Below are 16,787 nucleotides of genomic sequence, written 5' to 3'. Positions count from 1 at the left end.
AACAGGATACAAGGAAAAGATTAGTCCGAAGGACTATTTGTCCACAGCTACCAAGGCCTCCACCGGACTGAGTCCAGTACAGCTAGATGGTGCCCAGCTACAACCACTGACTGCTCTGTCCAGGATCATAATAGAGGGCTCTGGACAGAGCTGGAGAAGGATGTAGAACATAATTCTAACTCTCAAAAAAGAAGACCAGATTTACTGGCCTAAAGGGGACTGGAGAAACCCCAAGAGTATGGCCCCCAGACACCCTTTTAGCTCAGTGGTGAAGTTATCTCCGAGGTACACTGTTCAGCCTGGGAGTGGACCGCCCCGTAAAACCAAATGAGACTAACGAGGTACAGCAGTCCAGGGACAAGGGCCAGAAAGCAGAAGGGGACAAGGAAGCTGGTGATAGGGAACCCAAGGTTGAGTAAGGATATTGTTGATGTGTTGTGAGATTGTGAAACATTGTCATAGGGCAACATTTGTAGTAACTGTTAAATGAGAAACTATTTTGTACTGTAAGCCTTCATCTGAAGTGAGAATAACAGCACAATTGGAAGAGCATAGTCAATGTCACTGAACTGTGCATGTAGAAATTTTTGAAATGGTGTATCTTTGGCTATATGTATTTTCACCAAAAAAAAGGTTGAGAAGTAAGAGGGTTGACATGTTGTGGGGTTGTTAACCAATGTCATAAAACAATATGTGTACGACTGTTTCATTAGAACCTATTTGTTCTGTAAGCCTTCACCTAAAGTACAATAAAAGATAAAAAAAATAAAAAAGAGCATGCATCTTCTAATTTGACTTCCATTTTGCAAGAAAACAGAGAGCTAATAGATCTGAGACTATCGAACCAAAAATTAGACATTATCAGTCCTGTAAACTAGTTCAAGTTTGCCAACACATTTTTTTTAATTGTCATAAAACATATATAACAAAAAAATTTCCATTTTAAACATTTTTAAGTGTACGATTCAATGACATTAATTACATTCATTATGTTGTGCAAACGTCACCACTATCCATTTCCAAAAGCTGTTCATCACCCCAAACAGAAATTAGTATCCCTTTAGCAGTAACTCCCCACCACCCCCATCCTCCATAATTAATAATAAACTTTTGTCTCTATGTATTTGCTTACTCTAAATATTGCATGTAAGTGAGATCATACAATGTTTGTCCTTTTGTATCTGACTTATTTCAATCGTTATAATGCTTTCAAGGTTCAACAATGTCATAGCACATATCAGAACTTAATTTCTGCTTATGGCTGAATAATATTCCATTAGATGTATACACCAGGGTCCCGATGGCACGGTAGTTAAGAGCTCGGCTGCTAACTAAAAGGTCGGCAGTTCGAATCCACCAGCTGCTTCTTGGAAACCCTATGGAGCGGTTCTACTCTGTCCCATAGGGTTGCTACAAGTTGGAATCAAGTCATCAGCAACGGGTTTGATTTTTTGGTTTTTATATGTATATACCACATTTGGAGCCCTGGTGGTGCAGTGGTTAAGAGCTTGGCTGCTATCCAAAAGGTGGGCAATTCAAATCCACAGGCCGCTCTTTGGACACCCTATGGGGAAGTTCTACTCTGTCCTATAGGGTCGCTATGAGTCAGAATCAGCTTGACGACAACAGGTTTGGTTTGGTTTGGTTTATACCACATTTTGCTTATCCATTCATCTGTTGATGGACACTTAAGTCATTTCTACCTTTTAGCTATTGTGAATAATGTTGCTATAGGTACTAGTTTCAAAACCTGTTTTCAAGACTTCTGGGTATATACCTTGCCAGCATATTTTAGAAAATTTTTGAAAAAATACATTTCTCATGTTCATTACATAAAATTTCAGAAACTAGAAAAATCTTTAAAAGCAAATTCAAAGCTCAAAAGGCCATAACCATGAGCCATGAAGTTTAAGGCCAGCAACTGTGTTCCATAATTTCTCCAAATACCACCAGAAAAGTTATCTTTTGCTTATACATACACACATACAAATGATAACACCCCTAGATTAGAAAGCACTCCCAACATGATAGAAAAATGACTCTATTCTTTGTGTTCAAGCTCAGGTCAGTATGTTAATCTTGGTCTACAGAAGTACAGACATCTCTCACTCACCAGGGTAAGGTTAAAAGTTACTGCAGTAACAGTTCAGACAATTAACTAAAGGGCTACCTACTTTGGGCCTAAGTTCTGAGCAAACTGGGAACACCCTTGCTTTAAAAAAAATCAACTAAAGTAACTCCAAATCTTACGAATAGACTATATCTCACTTTTAAAATTAATCTAGTTGTTTATAACTCAGAATGTAGTTCCCATGGAAACAGTATTATAAATACTGGTTAGGTTTTCTTGCTAGCCCATAAAATTCAAGTTTAATCATGATGTAACGGCCTATTACTAATAGCTGTAGATGAGGTCTGGAAAAGATGGCTAGCAAAGAAGAGGAGAAACAGTTTCCTCCCTTATAATTACTCACAAGGCTGGCCCAAGAAATATATATATATAACAAACTGATCTCTAGTTCTCCTGTCTTCCTCAGAATAGTCATAAAGGCAATACCATATCCTGGCCTGTCCTCTCTATTTTACATCTTTACCTACACTAAGGTTCCAGGACCTGAAATGAGAGTTTAGGATCCAGAATGAACTAGTGCCTTCCACCCAAATAATCTCCCAACCATTAAGAGACCAAAGTTCAACGAGAAGTCCCTTCTCTAAGATACTACCTCTTGGGGCACACTATAATTCAGATGGCCAGCCCCTGTGGTATGCTAAGTATTATTTCCCAGGAGGGCTCAACCAGACCTTAAGAAGTTGAAACCTCATCAGTGGAGCTTCTAGCTATCGAATACGCTGTGCAAGAATGCCTCTATTAGCATCATCTATACTGAAAACAACAGCTGCTCTACTTCTGGAATCTTAGTCTTCTGGAACCAGAAGCACCCCTTTGCACCAAGGTGAGCTGATAATAAGGATTAAGAATCACAGATGTGGAAAAACTGGCACCTGGCAGCAAAATGACCCAGATGCCAGTTCAAAGTACCTGTTCTCTAAGAGGGAATTCCAGTACATGGGAAAAGCCTTTGGCCTCAGCAAGACCCTTAAGTGAACAGCCCCTAAATTATCTAGCTATCTATATCCTCCCCTTCTAGGAAATAGGCTCATTAACGAAAACTGAACAGAGGAGGTTCAAAAGGAGAAAAAAAGAAGAGACAGCACTGGAATTGTTAAGCACAACTCTGTTAGCAACTACTTCTGTGATATTTGACTAGTCATTTAACTTATCTGGGCCTCAGCCTCCTTATCTGTGTAACAAAAATCTATATAAGAACCCTCCCCCCACCAAAATAAATAAATAAATGTGTGCTGCAAGAAGGAGGAATTTAAATGAACAAATACAGCTATTTAAAAAATTACATTATAAGAACTATATATATGGGAAAAAAGTGACAACAGCAATTCGAAAGATTAGATAGGACCCTTAGCGGGCAGTGGGGCTATGTTAATGGGGGAGGAATAACTCAGGAAAGGAGAGTGAGAATGGTTGCACAACTCCAAGAATGTAACCAATGTCACTGAATTGTACATTTGGAAACGGCTGAATTGATGTATATTTTTCTGTGTATATTCTCAACAACAAAATTTTTTCTTCAAAAGTATTTTCTTTCTTCTCATCTGTTAATCCTGCTGTTAAATTTCAAAACACACCCCAATATAAAATCTATAACCATGAAAATCCTAGTACCTGTGCTCGCTTCAGCAGCCCATATACTAAAATTGGAAGAATACACAGAACATTAGCACGGCCCCTACACAAGGATGACACACCACAAATTCGTAAAGTGTTCCATATTTTCAGGAATTTGCTTCTTAGTTCAATCAAACACAGGAGACCAAACGGGTAGCTCCTGTCCAAAAAGAGGATGAGAAGGCAGGAAAGGACAGGAACAGATGAATGGACATAGGGAACCCGGGGTGGAAAGGAGAAGCGTGCTATCACATTGTGGGGACTGCAACCAATGTCACAAAACAATTTGTGTATAAATTTCTGAATGAGAAACTAATTTCAGTTGTAAACTTACACCTAAAGCACAATTAAAAAAAAAAAAAACGATCCTAGTACTTATAAACCAGGAAATATAATAATAAATCCACGTTTTTTATTAATTCTTTAGATCACACAATAACAGATTCTATTATTCTTCAGATCACTGAAAATTCCTAACATTGAGCAACCAAAGGCAACCTGCCAGCAGCTTGCTCCTTTTTTTTTTTGCACCTAAATTATATGAAAATCAGAAGATGGTTGCCATTCTCTAAATACAAAAGCTACTGAATGGCATGTTAAATCTAATCTAAATGACCTCATATTAGAGTAAAACTGAAGATACCTGCTGCAAACACCAAACTCTGTGGATTAATTAGCTATTTATATCTTAGAAAAAAGGTAACAAAGCAAATACAGAAGCAAAATTATGAAGCAAAACACATCATATGGCATAGGGGACAATGCTCCAGTATAGCATCATGCCATGGGTATTTAGCTAAGAGACAGCATGACTAAAAGAGTAGACAATAAACAATTTTTTCAGGAGTCTGCAAAGATGCTACTCTCAAAATTCTATCAGCCTCTATTATTCTGGTTTCTTAGTATTTTAAACATTATGCCAAGGAAAAGCCTATTTATTATGAATCTAAATAGAAACTCTAATATGCTTACTTTCGAAGACAAATTTCCAATAAAGGACATTTCCAGCTCCTTTATTTTTTTTTTTTTCTTTCCATACAGACTATCCAGAACCACCAGGTGATGATTTCTTTTTTTTAAAAAAAAATTGTGCTTTAAGTGCAAGTTTACAGTGCAAGTCAGTTTCTCATACAAAAATTTATACACACATAAACTTCATCTAAACAATTAAAAAAAAAAATTTACACACACATTGCTATGTGACCCTAGCTGCTCTCCCTATAATGTGACAGCACACTCCTCCTTTCCATCTCACATTTCCCATGTCCATTCAACCAGCTCCTGACCCTCTCTGCCTTCTCATCTCACCTCCAGACAGAAGCTGCCCATTCAGTCTCATGTATCTACCTGAGCCAAGAGGCACTCTCTTCACGAGTATCCCATAGTCCAGTCTAATCTTTGTCTGAGAGCTGGCTTCAGGAACGGTTTTAGTTCTGGGCTAACAGAGCATCCAGGGGCCATGTCTTCCGGGCTGCCTCCAAGTCTCAGTCAGACCACTAATTCTGGTCTTTTTACTAGAATTTGAGTTCTGCTCCCCACTTTTCTCCTGCTCTGTCAGGGATTTTGTGTTGTGTTCCCTGTCAGGGTGGTCATTGGTGATAGCCGGGCACTATCTAGTTCTTCTGGTCTCCAGCTAATGGAGTCTCTGGTTTATGTGGCCCCTTCTGGTGATGACTTTCTTGAAGTGTCAACTTGACTAGGTTACAGTGTCCAGTTATTCAATCAAACACAAATCTAGGTGTCCCTGTGGAGGTATTTTGTAAATATACTTAAAGCCCCTAATCAGTTTAAGTAAGGGAGATTATTTTAGATAATCTGAATGGGCCCAACTGAATCCTTTAGAAAGCCTTAAAAGCAGGACTGAGGTTTTTCCAAGGGAGAGTAGAAATTCTGCCTGTGGACCACAGCCTTGGCCTGTGCCTATGGAGCTCGATCCTACTCATGATCCTCCCTTCTTTCCCTCTTTTTTTTTATTGTACTTCAGGTGAAGGCTTACAGAACAAATAGTTTCTCATGAAACAGTAGTACACATATTGTTTTATGACATTGGTTAACAACCCCACAACATGTCAATCCTCTCCCTTCTCGACCTTTTTTTTTTCCTTTTCTTTTCCTTTTTATTCTACTTCAGGTGAAGGCTTACAGAACAAATAGTTTCTTATGAAACAGTAGTACACATATTGTTTTATGCATTGGTTAACAACCCCACAACATGTCAACCCTCTAACTTCTCAACCTTTTTTTTTGGTGAAAATACACATAGCCAAAGATACACCATTTCAAAAATTTCTACATGCACAGTTCAGTGACATTGACTACGCTCTTCCAATTGTGCTGCTGTTCTCACTAAAGATGAAGGCTTCCAGTGATCTTCCCTTCTTGACAGCCACCTGCCCTGTGAATTTTAGACTTGCTTAGCCAGCCTCCATGATCGTGTAAGCCAATTCCTTGTAATAAGTCTCTTTATATATGGTTACCTCCTACTGGTCCTGCTTCTCTGGCTGAACTCAAATTGATAGACATCACAGTATAGAATATGAATTTAGAAGTAGTAGTTCTTGGATTTAATTGGCAAAAATACTTTATATTTGTAGATGTATGGATTGACTTACATTATCTTCTTTTAAAAATTGCAGCAGGTCAAGACAGTGGTACAACACTAAATTATCTTCTAATAGGAACTATAGGTCACCATGAGTCGGAGTCGACTCAACAGCAACTAGGTGGGTTTTGTTTTTTATTATTCTGTAAAAGCCAGTATAGGAAGAGACTACTCATTTTTCTCTAGGTCATAAGAATAAGTTGGGAAGTTCTTTACAATATAATCTAAGCCCTTTAATATTAGGGATCTTTACATAAGAAGTATTATGAAGTGCTAAGAATACTAAGAATTTCCTTTAGTTCAATGATTATAACATTCTCCTTTTATTTTTGCACTTTGAAAGTTGTTGAACCTTAGAAATTAATTATGCATGCTGAATTACATGTGGCACTACAGTTGCATTATTTAAGGGGCTACTTAAAGAATATTCCAGCATACAAACAATCAGATAAAAGATGGGCTAAAAGCAAAGACTAACACAATTATAATCAGTAATATCACAACCTTACCAGAGAGAACACAGACTGGTTTTATCCATAAGCAGTGTACCTACAACGTGCAGTTCAAGGTTACAAATAACTGGCTGTTCTTTAATTCTTATCAAGCAAAATTCCAAGCAAGCCCCAGGAGCAGCAACAGCAGCAGTAGCAATTCACTCCAGCATAAAACTGTAGCCTTACGTAACACTCACTTTCCCAGGAAGTCCCAAATAAACCCCCCAGACGGTGCAGGGACAGAAACCTGGCGTGGAGGGTACAATTTGCGGGAGACTGGCTTTCTGAGAAACAGCATGGCCAGGGTAAATGGGACACACACAGATAAACACACAGAGAAAGACCAGAGCGCCAATGGAACAGGACCATGATAAAACAAATGAAAACAAAGGTGAAGAAACTCAAATGATAAATTACAGGGAGACAGACACCCACACGAAGGAAACAGAGGAATGGCAACACAAGAAGCAAACGGTTAGTAAGAAACACAACAGCCACACACATGCACCTCAATACTAAATCTGGGAACAAAATGTGTAATATAATCCCAGATGTTCTTTGGCATATAAAGAACTGGTTATATCCTAGAATTAGCAGTACTCAGCTTATAAAAATGGCATTCAAAGGCATAAGGGAAATTAAAACTTAGTTTCTAAGCTTAGAAAGTCATAACACTGACTATGGCCACTTTTATTTAAGACACGGGGTCAAGATGGGCCAAAAAGATAAATCCCACATGGACAGCGAAGCTTCAAATAATAGTTGCCAGTAAATCCTAAAAGAAAAAGACCATAACTAACATTGCTAGAACAGAAAGAAAATTGAGCTAAGAATTATAAAACCAATTCTACTAACTGGTCAATCACTGTTTGACTTCAGGAATAACTTCTCTGACTCTTGGTTTCCTCTTTCATGAAATGCATGGTAAATCTCTAAGGTCTCTTTCACAAGTAAAATTCTATGATTCTATTATTTATTCATATCTTAAACTATGTTACAGAACAACAAATTACAAAGCTGGTAGCAAAAACTGAGCTTGGAAAACTGTTTTTTGCTGCTGTTGTGATTGTTTTTAGTAACCAAAAAACTTTGGGTCAAACCCTAAAACAAAACTACAGCCTTACATGACCAGAGGGATAACTATGCAGTGCTTTCTCAACCTTACAAGTTATAGTCTGTGGAAAGAATAGATCATTTAAAATTATTTCTCAAAACATGAGAAATACAGTAGCTTAAAAAGCTGCTATTTGGTGTGCTTAGCATATCAAATATAGATTTAGTCCTATTTCCTATTCTCCTTCAAATCATATCCATCTCACGAAATTAGTATTGGGGCCAAAAATTAATCAAAAACGTTTTCAAGTAAGCTGCCTGGAAAAGCAGACAATTACAAATGCAGATTTCCCATATAAGAAATCAAACCCAAAAATGAACTTTCTAAAGAAATTTCCTCTCTGAAGTGTACTCAGAAGTACCCCATTTTAAAATCTCAGGCCCATACAAAAGAGAGGTATGTATTCATACAAGCATGTTTGCATGTGTGTGTTTGGGGGGGGGGGGTACAGTACAAAGATGGACGAAGGCATACAAAAATGCACATAATCTAATTTTAGGACTCTGGTAATTTGTTAATTCTAATTTAAAGGTACAGTTCCATGTATCTTATCCAGAACTGGGAAAAATAAACAGAGTTAATATCAAAATAAAAGGAAATAAGTGAGAAAGTAATCAACCCATGCTATTCAGTGAAGGAGAATTATGAGGGTTAGAGTTTGTTGATTTCTTGAAAAGCAAAATTCTATGGGTATGTAACAGAAGAAAATAATAACTTCTATTGGAAAGTACTGAGGTCTACCAATAACTCCCCAAATTTATAACTCAGTGAACAGTTTATGGAAGAAGGAGTCTAACATTTCTTCAACCTTCAAGAGCATGAATATAAATCATTCTTAAGGATCAAGTTGCTCCCAGCAACCATACAGAATAGTGACTTCATTCTGTCATAGTCAGTCCTTCTGAGTGTTCAGAAGACTGTGGGTGATTAGCCTCTTTTTAACGAAGTTCTACTGGAAGAGCTGTTTCTATGTACTTGTGAATTTATATCAAATATATGGTGGAAACTGTCAAGAGAGGTCAAGAGACATATGCCTGGTCTTTAGCATAAAACACTCTTAAAAAAAAAAAAACAAGACCGAGAAAATTCTGAAAGCTGCCTCATTGAAGCTGCTCAAACATAGCTCATTTTGAAGAATTCAAAGTCAGAGCGCCATAAAAATCACATCCAAGTCTCCTACACTGACCTCAAAAATGTTGCTCCTTCTTCTAATTTTGATGTATGTACTGATGTAATAGCCTGCTTCTTCACAATATAAATTCTGAAAAACCAAAATATTCATAGCCCAAAGGAGCATCAGCTCAACAAGTAAGGTCTGAACTGATGATAAAATATTAACTCCTTGAATTTGAGGCTCATTTGCTCATTAGATAGATTAGATAGATAGATAGACAGATAGATAGATAGATAAACTATTCGAACTCTCTTGATTAGCCAGCAGAAAGCTTTAATTTCTTAATCACTGAACACTTTCTCTTCTGCCAATCAGTAATATTGAAGTCTGTAACTCCCCAATTTATTCCCATTCCATGTTGCTTCTTAAAGACTACAACAAAAGAATCCGCACTTACTTAGAATAAAAAGTAAATAATAAAGTAACACCAAGCACTCAAGAACCTAAATTCAGAGGCACATATATTGAAAAAGTATGCCCCCCAAAGTACAGTTTTAAAATCATACCTTAACATTTCTAACCTAGTGTGTCCCCGTTTAGCTTCCCTTTCCTTACCTTTCTAATTCAGCTATCTTCTTATCTTTATCATTCTTCTCATTTTCCACCTCCTTCAAGATTTCCAAGAGACGGTCAACTTCTGCCTGCGCCTTGCTGGATTCATCTTTGTACCTAGTAATCTCTCTCTCCAACTGCTGTATTCGGTCACTCATCTCTGGACTAGCTCTGGCTTCCAGTGTTGCCTCATGTGCCTACAAATAAAAGTGTTCAAATTCTATCAGACACACACACAGTGACAATTGGCAAACCATGTCTCAAGGAATTGTCTTATATTCCAATTTAAACTGAGTTATTATCAAATATCTATTTTCAACAGTGTAAAACTTCAGATTATTTTACCCTTCCTAAACTAAATGAAGTGAGTTTAACTATTACAAATATTAATATTGGTAATAAAAAGATTAAAAAATAATTTAGAACATAAAGCTTACGATCATACTATTATAAGCTTCTAGAGAATATGTAGGTCCTCCCAAGATGACACTGAAGAGCACATTTATCTATACATAAACACCTTGGAATGTTATACTGCTTTTAGTTATACTTTTTATTTATTGCATTTTTTTAAAAAAATGTTTGTACAGTAATATTTTATTTCACAGTAATACTCACTTCATTATCCAGCGCCTATCTGGATAATCCCATATAAAAAATAATCAAAATGAAAAAAGGAAGCAGTGTTTTATTAATGATTTAAAAGTGAACAAAATGAGAGTTTATTGATTCTGAGATTAATCAAAGATGAATTAAAATTTCACCAATAATTCCAAAACCCAAATATAATTACTACTATACTTTGGAGTGTATTTCCTTCCTTGCTTTTTTCTGTCTATGTCTGTTTCTCTTTCTCTCCAAACATATGAGATAGATACATATATTTCTAAAACAAACAAAAATAAATGTATAGATATTTCTATACATATTTTACCAATTAAAAAACTGCTTAAATTCCCACCACCCAGAGATACTAAAGGCATAATGATGCAGATTCTTCCTATGTATTTTATTTTAAAACATAGGTAATACAGCACAATTTTATAATCTGTTTTTTTCACTTAGCTTGCCATGAATATTTCCTAGTACTCTTAAGCACAATATAAAAAGATAATTGTTAATGGCTATTTAGTCCATCTATGCACATATCAATATTTAATTAATTATCTATCGTTAGATATTCAGGCTGCTTCTTACTTTTCATTATTTTAATCAATACTGCTATTCTGGGAAATTTTCTGCAAATACTGAATCTCCTATGGTCCCAAAGGTGGCCTCTTACTCCTTAAGAGGAATAGTATAAAAGTGTGACCAAGTTATGCCAGAAGTTACTATACTCTTCTTCTTACAGAATTTGTATTTTCGCACTAAAGATGGACAAATAGCATGTGTAAGGTGTCCTGCTTGAGCTCCTTTTCTACAAGGATCTTGTGAGCTCATCCTCTTTCAACCTAATCTACTTAGGGAGCAATCTATGTAAGAATTAACATGGGATTATGTCCCAGGAAAGGTAAATATGATGTGTTTATTACTCTGTTCTCCTGATTATTCCATGTATTTATACTTTCAAAAGCTTTATACTCTACTCCACAATGAATATGTATACACTTTATAATTGAATGCTTGTTTCTTCTGCAATTTTTTCCAAAAATGCCTATCATACGTGGAACATGATTTCTCTCATAATAAATTTCTGTGGAAACATGGACTTCCAACTCATTAAACTGATGGTTTATCTTTAACATAAATTTATCACATTCACTATATTCATAGTTTAACCCCTTTATGTATTCTTTGATATACACTGTATTTTGACCCCTGGATGAAGAATTTATCACATTTATTGCTTTTTATCAGAAGGCTTTCAGATATTTATTAGATTAACAAGGATGAATTCTCTGATACATAGACTAATGAGTCTAAGTACAGATGAAGTCAATCTCATTTTCAAGTGTACTCTTAGGTTTCATCTCCTGCATGATATTTCTGATGTTTAATGAGAGATGTCTTCCCTCTGAAGGCTTTCCTACCTCTCTGCATTCACAGAGTATCTCTCCTATATGAATTAAACATCAGGTAGATGTTTAATTTGGGGTGCCTTCTGGATAAAGGTATTCCATAATCACAACATTGAAAGGCCTGCTCTAGTGTGCAATGAGGGCTGACTTGTAGGTGAGGTCTTTTGTACATTTACAACATCTACAAAGTTTATCTCCATTATGAGTTCTCCGTAGTACGACAAAAGTTTGCTTTTTGAAAACGTTTTCCACATATGGTACATTTACTGAGTTTCTTTTCAGTTTGAATTCTCTGATTTTCATAAGGGTTTTCTTATATTGGAGGGCTTTCCCATATTGGTTAGGTTCAGAGAATTTCACGCCGAGGTGAGCTCTATCAAGATTAAGATGAAAGAATAATTTCCCATATTCATTACATTCATCATCTTTCTTTCTTGTATAGCTTCCATTTTAAATCATGCTTTCATCACCTTCCCCAGGAGTAATTTTTAGGAAGACTTTCTCTTGTAGAAACAAGTATGTGCTCAAAATTATTTTTCTATATACTGTCTCAGGGTCTCTCATGACACTGAGAAGTTGCAGTGAAGATACTGGCCAGGACTACAGTCATCTGAAGGCCTGACTGGGGCTACAGGATGTAACCTCAAGGTGGCTCATTCCTATGCCTGGCAAATTAGTGTTGGTTTTGGTCCCATTCTTTGCCACATGGACCTGAGTTTATATGATTTTATAGGTGGCCTGGAGCACAAACCACCAGTACAGTGGTTGTACAGAAAAATGCAATCTACATTGTAATTAATCAATTTACAAACTAAATTATATAACATCTATTTATAATTAGAGACAATATAACACAGGTAATGAAAATACTATCTTAGAGGCCATAATCTATCTCTAAATGTTATCTGTACATAAGCTGTAAAAGCCTGCAATTAATTTTTACTTTATTTAACTCTAAGTTTCTATTTCCTCCAACTATAGCTATAGCTGCTAAAGCAGCAGTATGCTACTAGCACAGAAAAGGCAAAAATTTTAAAATCTGACAGACTGGAGATCAAACCCTGGCTCCAAAATTTGATAATTATGCACCTCTGGGAATGTTACTTAATTTATCTCAGCCTCAGTTTTCTCATCTGTAAAATAGAGGTAATATCAACCTTACAGAAGCATTAAGGATTCAGTGAGATAATTCCTATAATCCTCTTTGAATACAGTAGGTAACAAATTTATTACTACTGGCCCAGCTTTTGTCTTAACCTCATTTATAAAGATTAACAGATAGAACATGGTCCACTGAATATAATCCATTTCTGGATCACTACAGAAAAAAATTGAGAATGTGTAACAGTACTGAAGGCTGTTATACAATTTTCAGTGTTGATGAAAGTCAACTGTAAAGAGCCAAGGAAAGCCAAGTTATTTTAATAGTCAATTAAAGAATATAATTTCTGACCAAATTAGTTTTATAGTCCAGATGAAAAAAAATTTAATAGCTAGTCTTCATTTTTTAAGGTTTCTCTACTTAAATATTATACAGACAAAAGACTAATAAAACATGGAGAAATAATTATCTTTAATTCCAAATAGTTTTTTTTTTAAACTATTAGGCTTCTGAATATTCATTATTGTACCAAAAACTATTATAAGCCAAGAGATGTTCGGAGTCCAGTAAGATGTGCTAACATGACGTTAGACTGCTACTGATCTCTCCAAGATAACATCAAAAGGCATCATCAGACATTCACTGCTGATCTTACTACAGCAGGCACCAAGGCTGAGACCTGCTTCCCATTACACCCTGACTTCCTCTTCCTTCTCCTACATACTGCTTTACCAAACATGTGTGAGTCACATAGCCCTAAGCATACAGAATCATGCAGATACTACAAGTATGATACCATAAAAATGGAGTTAGGTTAAGAAAATAGCTACTACCACCCAGCTACCTCCCTGTGTAAGGATTTGGGATTTTACAAGATAATATGGGACAAACAAATGAAGTCAGAAATCAACAGCCACACTTAGAACTAAGAAAGGAATTTTTACTCAGGATCCTGTTGCAAATGGTAGCTAATACCTTCAATGCATTCTGGAATACAAAGAAGTTTCAATAATTAAAAACTAATTTTCAAGGCTTTTTCTCCTGAATCTCTAAAGCCATGCATGTATAATATATTTAATAAAAAGATAAAGGCTAAAATGTTCTATTTTTCCTCATTCAACAAACAATAAAACATAGTTAGTCTCTTAAAACAGTTTGAAAATAATGAAGGGAAAATACATGTATACTTAGGGAATACTGAGAAAAGCTCTGACGCAAAGTACCTTGAGCAACTGAGAAATGTTTATGTAAATTGTGCTAAATACTTTGTGAAAATAAGGACTATACTTTCTAATATTATATCCTTTGCCAAGTTCTTCTGTTTAAGGCTTCATCAGCTGTGAAAATCCACAGCTGCTAAGAGTGGCCTTTACTCAAAAAAACAAACCAACAAAAAAACCACTGCTATCAAGTCAATTCCAACTCATAGCGACCCTACAGGACAGAGTAGAACTGCCCCGTAGGGTTTCCAAGGCTGTAAATCTTTAGGGAAACAGACTGCCACATCTTTCTCCCATGGAGTGGCTGGTGGGTTTGAACCACCAACCTTCTGGTTAGTAGCCAAGTACTTTAACCACTGAGCCACCAGAGTGGCCTTTAGAGGAGACTTTATTGGCAGAATCTTTTTTTTTTTTTTAACGTGTTAAAAAAATTCTACCCTTAATTAATGTGCCTAAAAAGTTACAACATGGTAAAAGCAAAAAGAAAGAGAGGCAGGTGGCCTTGAATAAATTACCCCACCACAGAACAAAACAAAGCAAAAGTAGAAGAAATGCAAACATTTCCTAGTTTGGAAAAGACTTTTTTGGTCTCACAGAAACTTCTCCAATTTACATTCACCTCCAACATACTTTACAAAGGAGTCATTCAAAAAAAGAATTCCTACTTGAGAAAGAAAGAGATGAGAAGATCAAGTGTATTCACTCTTCTACAGAATAGTAAAAAGGCATTTGTGCAACATAAAGAAGAAAAAAAAAAAAATCAACCTGGACTTTATGGCACCATTTTGCCAGGTGACATACTAACTTGGATGGGTGAGCTAACATCATTTCATGATGCTAAAGGAAGAGAAGAATCAGGGCGAAAAGAAGAAGGAAATGGTTTAGGAGAAGGACAAGCTAGAAAAAGAAAGGTAAAAAGGTTAAAAAATACAGTTTAAAAAAAAAAAATTCAATCAAACCAACAACAACAAAAAACCAAAACTAGAGACAAGAAATAGAGATTTCTTTCCAGTGAAAAAAAAAGAAAAATAGCATATTCAGCATTTTTTTAAATTCTGATAACTCAAAAGTTGAGTTTTCCACCTTTCCTTAGTAATTCCAAGGTTGTTATCTTATGCTGAAGACACAGAATATCAACACTCCGTACAGAATATAAACTCTTAAGCTATAAACAGGTAAAAAATGACTTCAATTTATCATTATTTCAACACCAGTCATACATAAATAGACAAGAAATTTACTTTGAAATTTTCAAATGATAAGCAGTCTTTTGAAGAGATATAAGTTAGAACACTAACCTCAGGCCAGTTATGGTTTTCAGCAAGAGGAAAATATCCCAAATATTACTTCATGTAAATCTACAAATAAGCAATAAAGCAAAAAAACTACTGCAAATATGTAAGACGAAGATAACAAAATTCTAGGCCAAATGATCTGCTAAGAAGAATTAAAATTGTAGGGAATAAAAAATTGATACAATATTTGTCCCACTTTTAAAATACAATAACGCTAGGGAAGTATTTATCTACTAGAATGAGATAAAATCTGAAATAGGATATTTAATAATTGTTCTGAGACTTATATTTTACTACCTCTTCCCTCATTCTTGAAACTCAACATACATGCTCTCATGTATTCTAAGAAGGGCATTTCTGAAGTCAAAGGTTTTCCTTTCCAATAGAGGTAAAAGAAAAGGCTAAGCAAACTGAAAATTAATGACTTTTCTTGGACCTATCAGAGAACTGAGGTTACAGAGCAACCTGCCACCCCAAAATCAAAAGAGACGGGCAAATCCAGAGAGTCACAGCTGAGATGTGCTTACCTACAGCAGAAGCTGCTGGTAAGAAAACTTACACAGTAATTTTCAAGAACTGCTGGAAGGTGAGTATGGATAGACTGAGAGTGAGAAACTCCTGGAGGCCAGAGTTTTAGGGGATGCCCCCTCACATTTTCATGGGTTTTACCTCCAGGAACCTTACCAGGATCTTAAGGTAAAAGGCTGAGAAAGATCCCTACACATCACTCCGGCAGGGGGAGGGGAAGAGTAACCAAGGTGAAATATGCCTAGAGCACTCATTCTTTCAGAGGGAAAGACTTTACCTGAGCTTTATCCTACCTGAGGGAAGGGCATTTCTCCCACTCTGGCCCCTGCTAGCATTCCTGTATCACCTAACGCAGGACAAAAGCTAAGAAAGGCTTGTGAAGATCACAGCCAGGAACACAGGCCCATAAAAGACTGAGATTTCATCTTAAAATGATAGAAAGCTTCCCCTCCCTCACACCTTACCACCACACTAATAGTGCTCCAAGTATAGCAGCAGTGTGTTACAGCTGAAAGAAACCTAAATATAGCTAACAATTTCATCTTCAATATTCAGCTGTTAGATGGAACATGTCCCTCATCTTTCAATGAGGAAGAAAAAGCCAATTATCAAATTTGAATTGGTTATAACTGAAATCCTTAATCTTAATTTAAAAAACCAGTTGCCGTCAAGTCAATTCCAACTCATAGCAACCCTACAGGATAGAGAACTGCCCCATAGGTTTTCCCAGGACCGGCTGGTGGATTCGAACTGCTGACCTTTTGGTTAACAGCTTAACTCTTAACCACTGCACCACCAGGGCTCCAATCTTAATAAAAGTACTTTCTTATTTATTCAAAAAGTAACTTTAAACCCCAAGAGTATGGCCCCCAGACACCCTTTTAGCTCAGTGGTGAAGTTACCTCCGAGGTTCACTGTTCAGCCTGGGAGTGGACAGCCCCGT

At 36.3% G+C, this 16,787-nt stretch overlaps 1 protein-coding gene and 1 non-coding gene across 2 annotated transcripts in view; one reads left to right on the top strand and one right to left on the bottom strand.

Moving 5' to 3' along the window:
- The window catches only part of ERC1 (ELKS/RAB6-interacting/CAST family member 1), a 541,536-nt gene that overhangs the window by 323,898 nt on the left and 200,851 nt on the right, over window positions 1-16,787 (bottom strand). Inside the window, exon 12 of the mRNA XM_004381205.2 lies at window positions 9,685-9,878. Within this exon, the coding sequence (XP_004381262.1) occupies window positions 9,685-9,878 (194 nt within the window). The remainder of the gene's footprint in view (window positions 1-9,684; window positions 9,879-16,787) is intronic.
- LOC111821403 (U6 spliceosomal RNA) lies at window positions 3,745-3,854 on the top strand. The gene has a single exon (XR_002824836.1). It is a non-coding gene; the product is annotated as a U6 spliceosomal RNA (small nuclear RNA).

The sequence above is a fragment of the Trichechus manatus genome, unplaced genomic scaffold, assembly GCF_000243295.1.
Source record: "Trichechus manatus latirostris isolate Lorelei unplaced genomic scaffold, TriManLat1.0 scaffold00081, whole genome shotgun sequence".
NCBI lineage: Eukaryota > Metazoa > Chordata > Mammalia > Sirenia > Trichechidae > Trichechus > Trichechus manatus.
The sequence above is the reverse complement of the archived record's forward strand: the minus strand, read 5'-3'. Positions and strand labels throughout refer to the sequence as shown.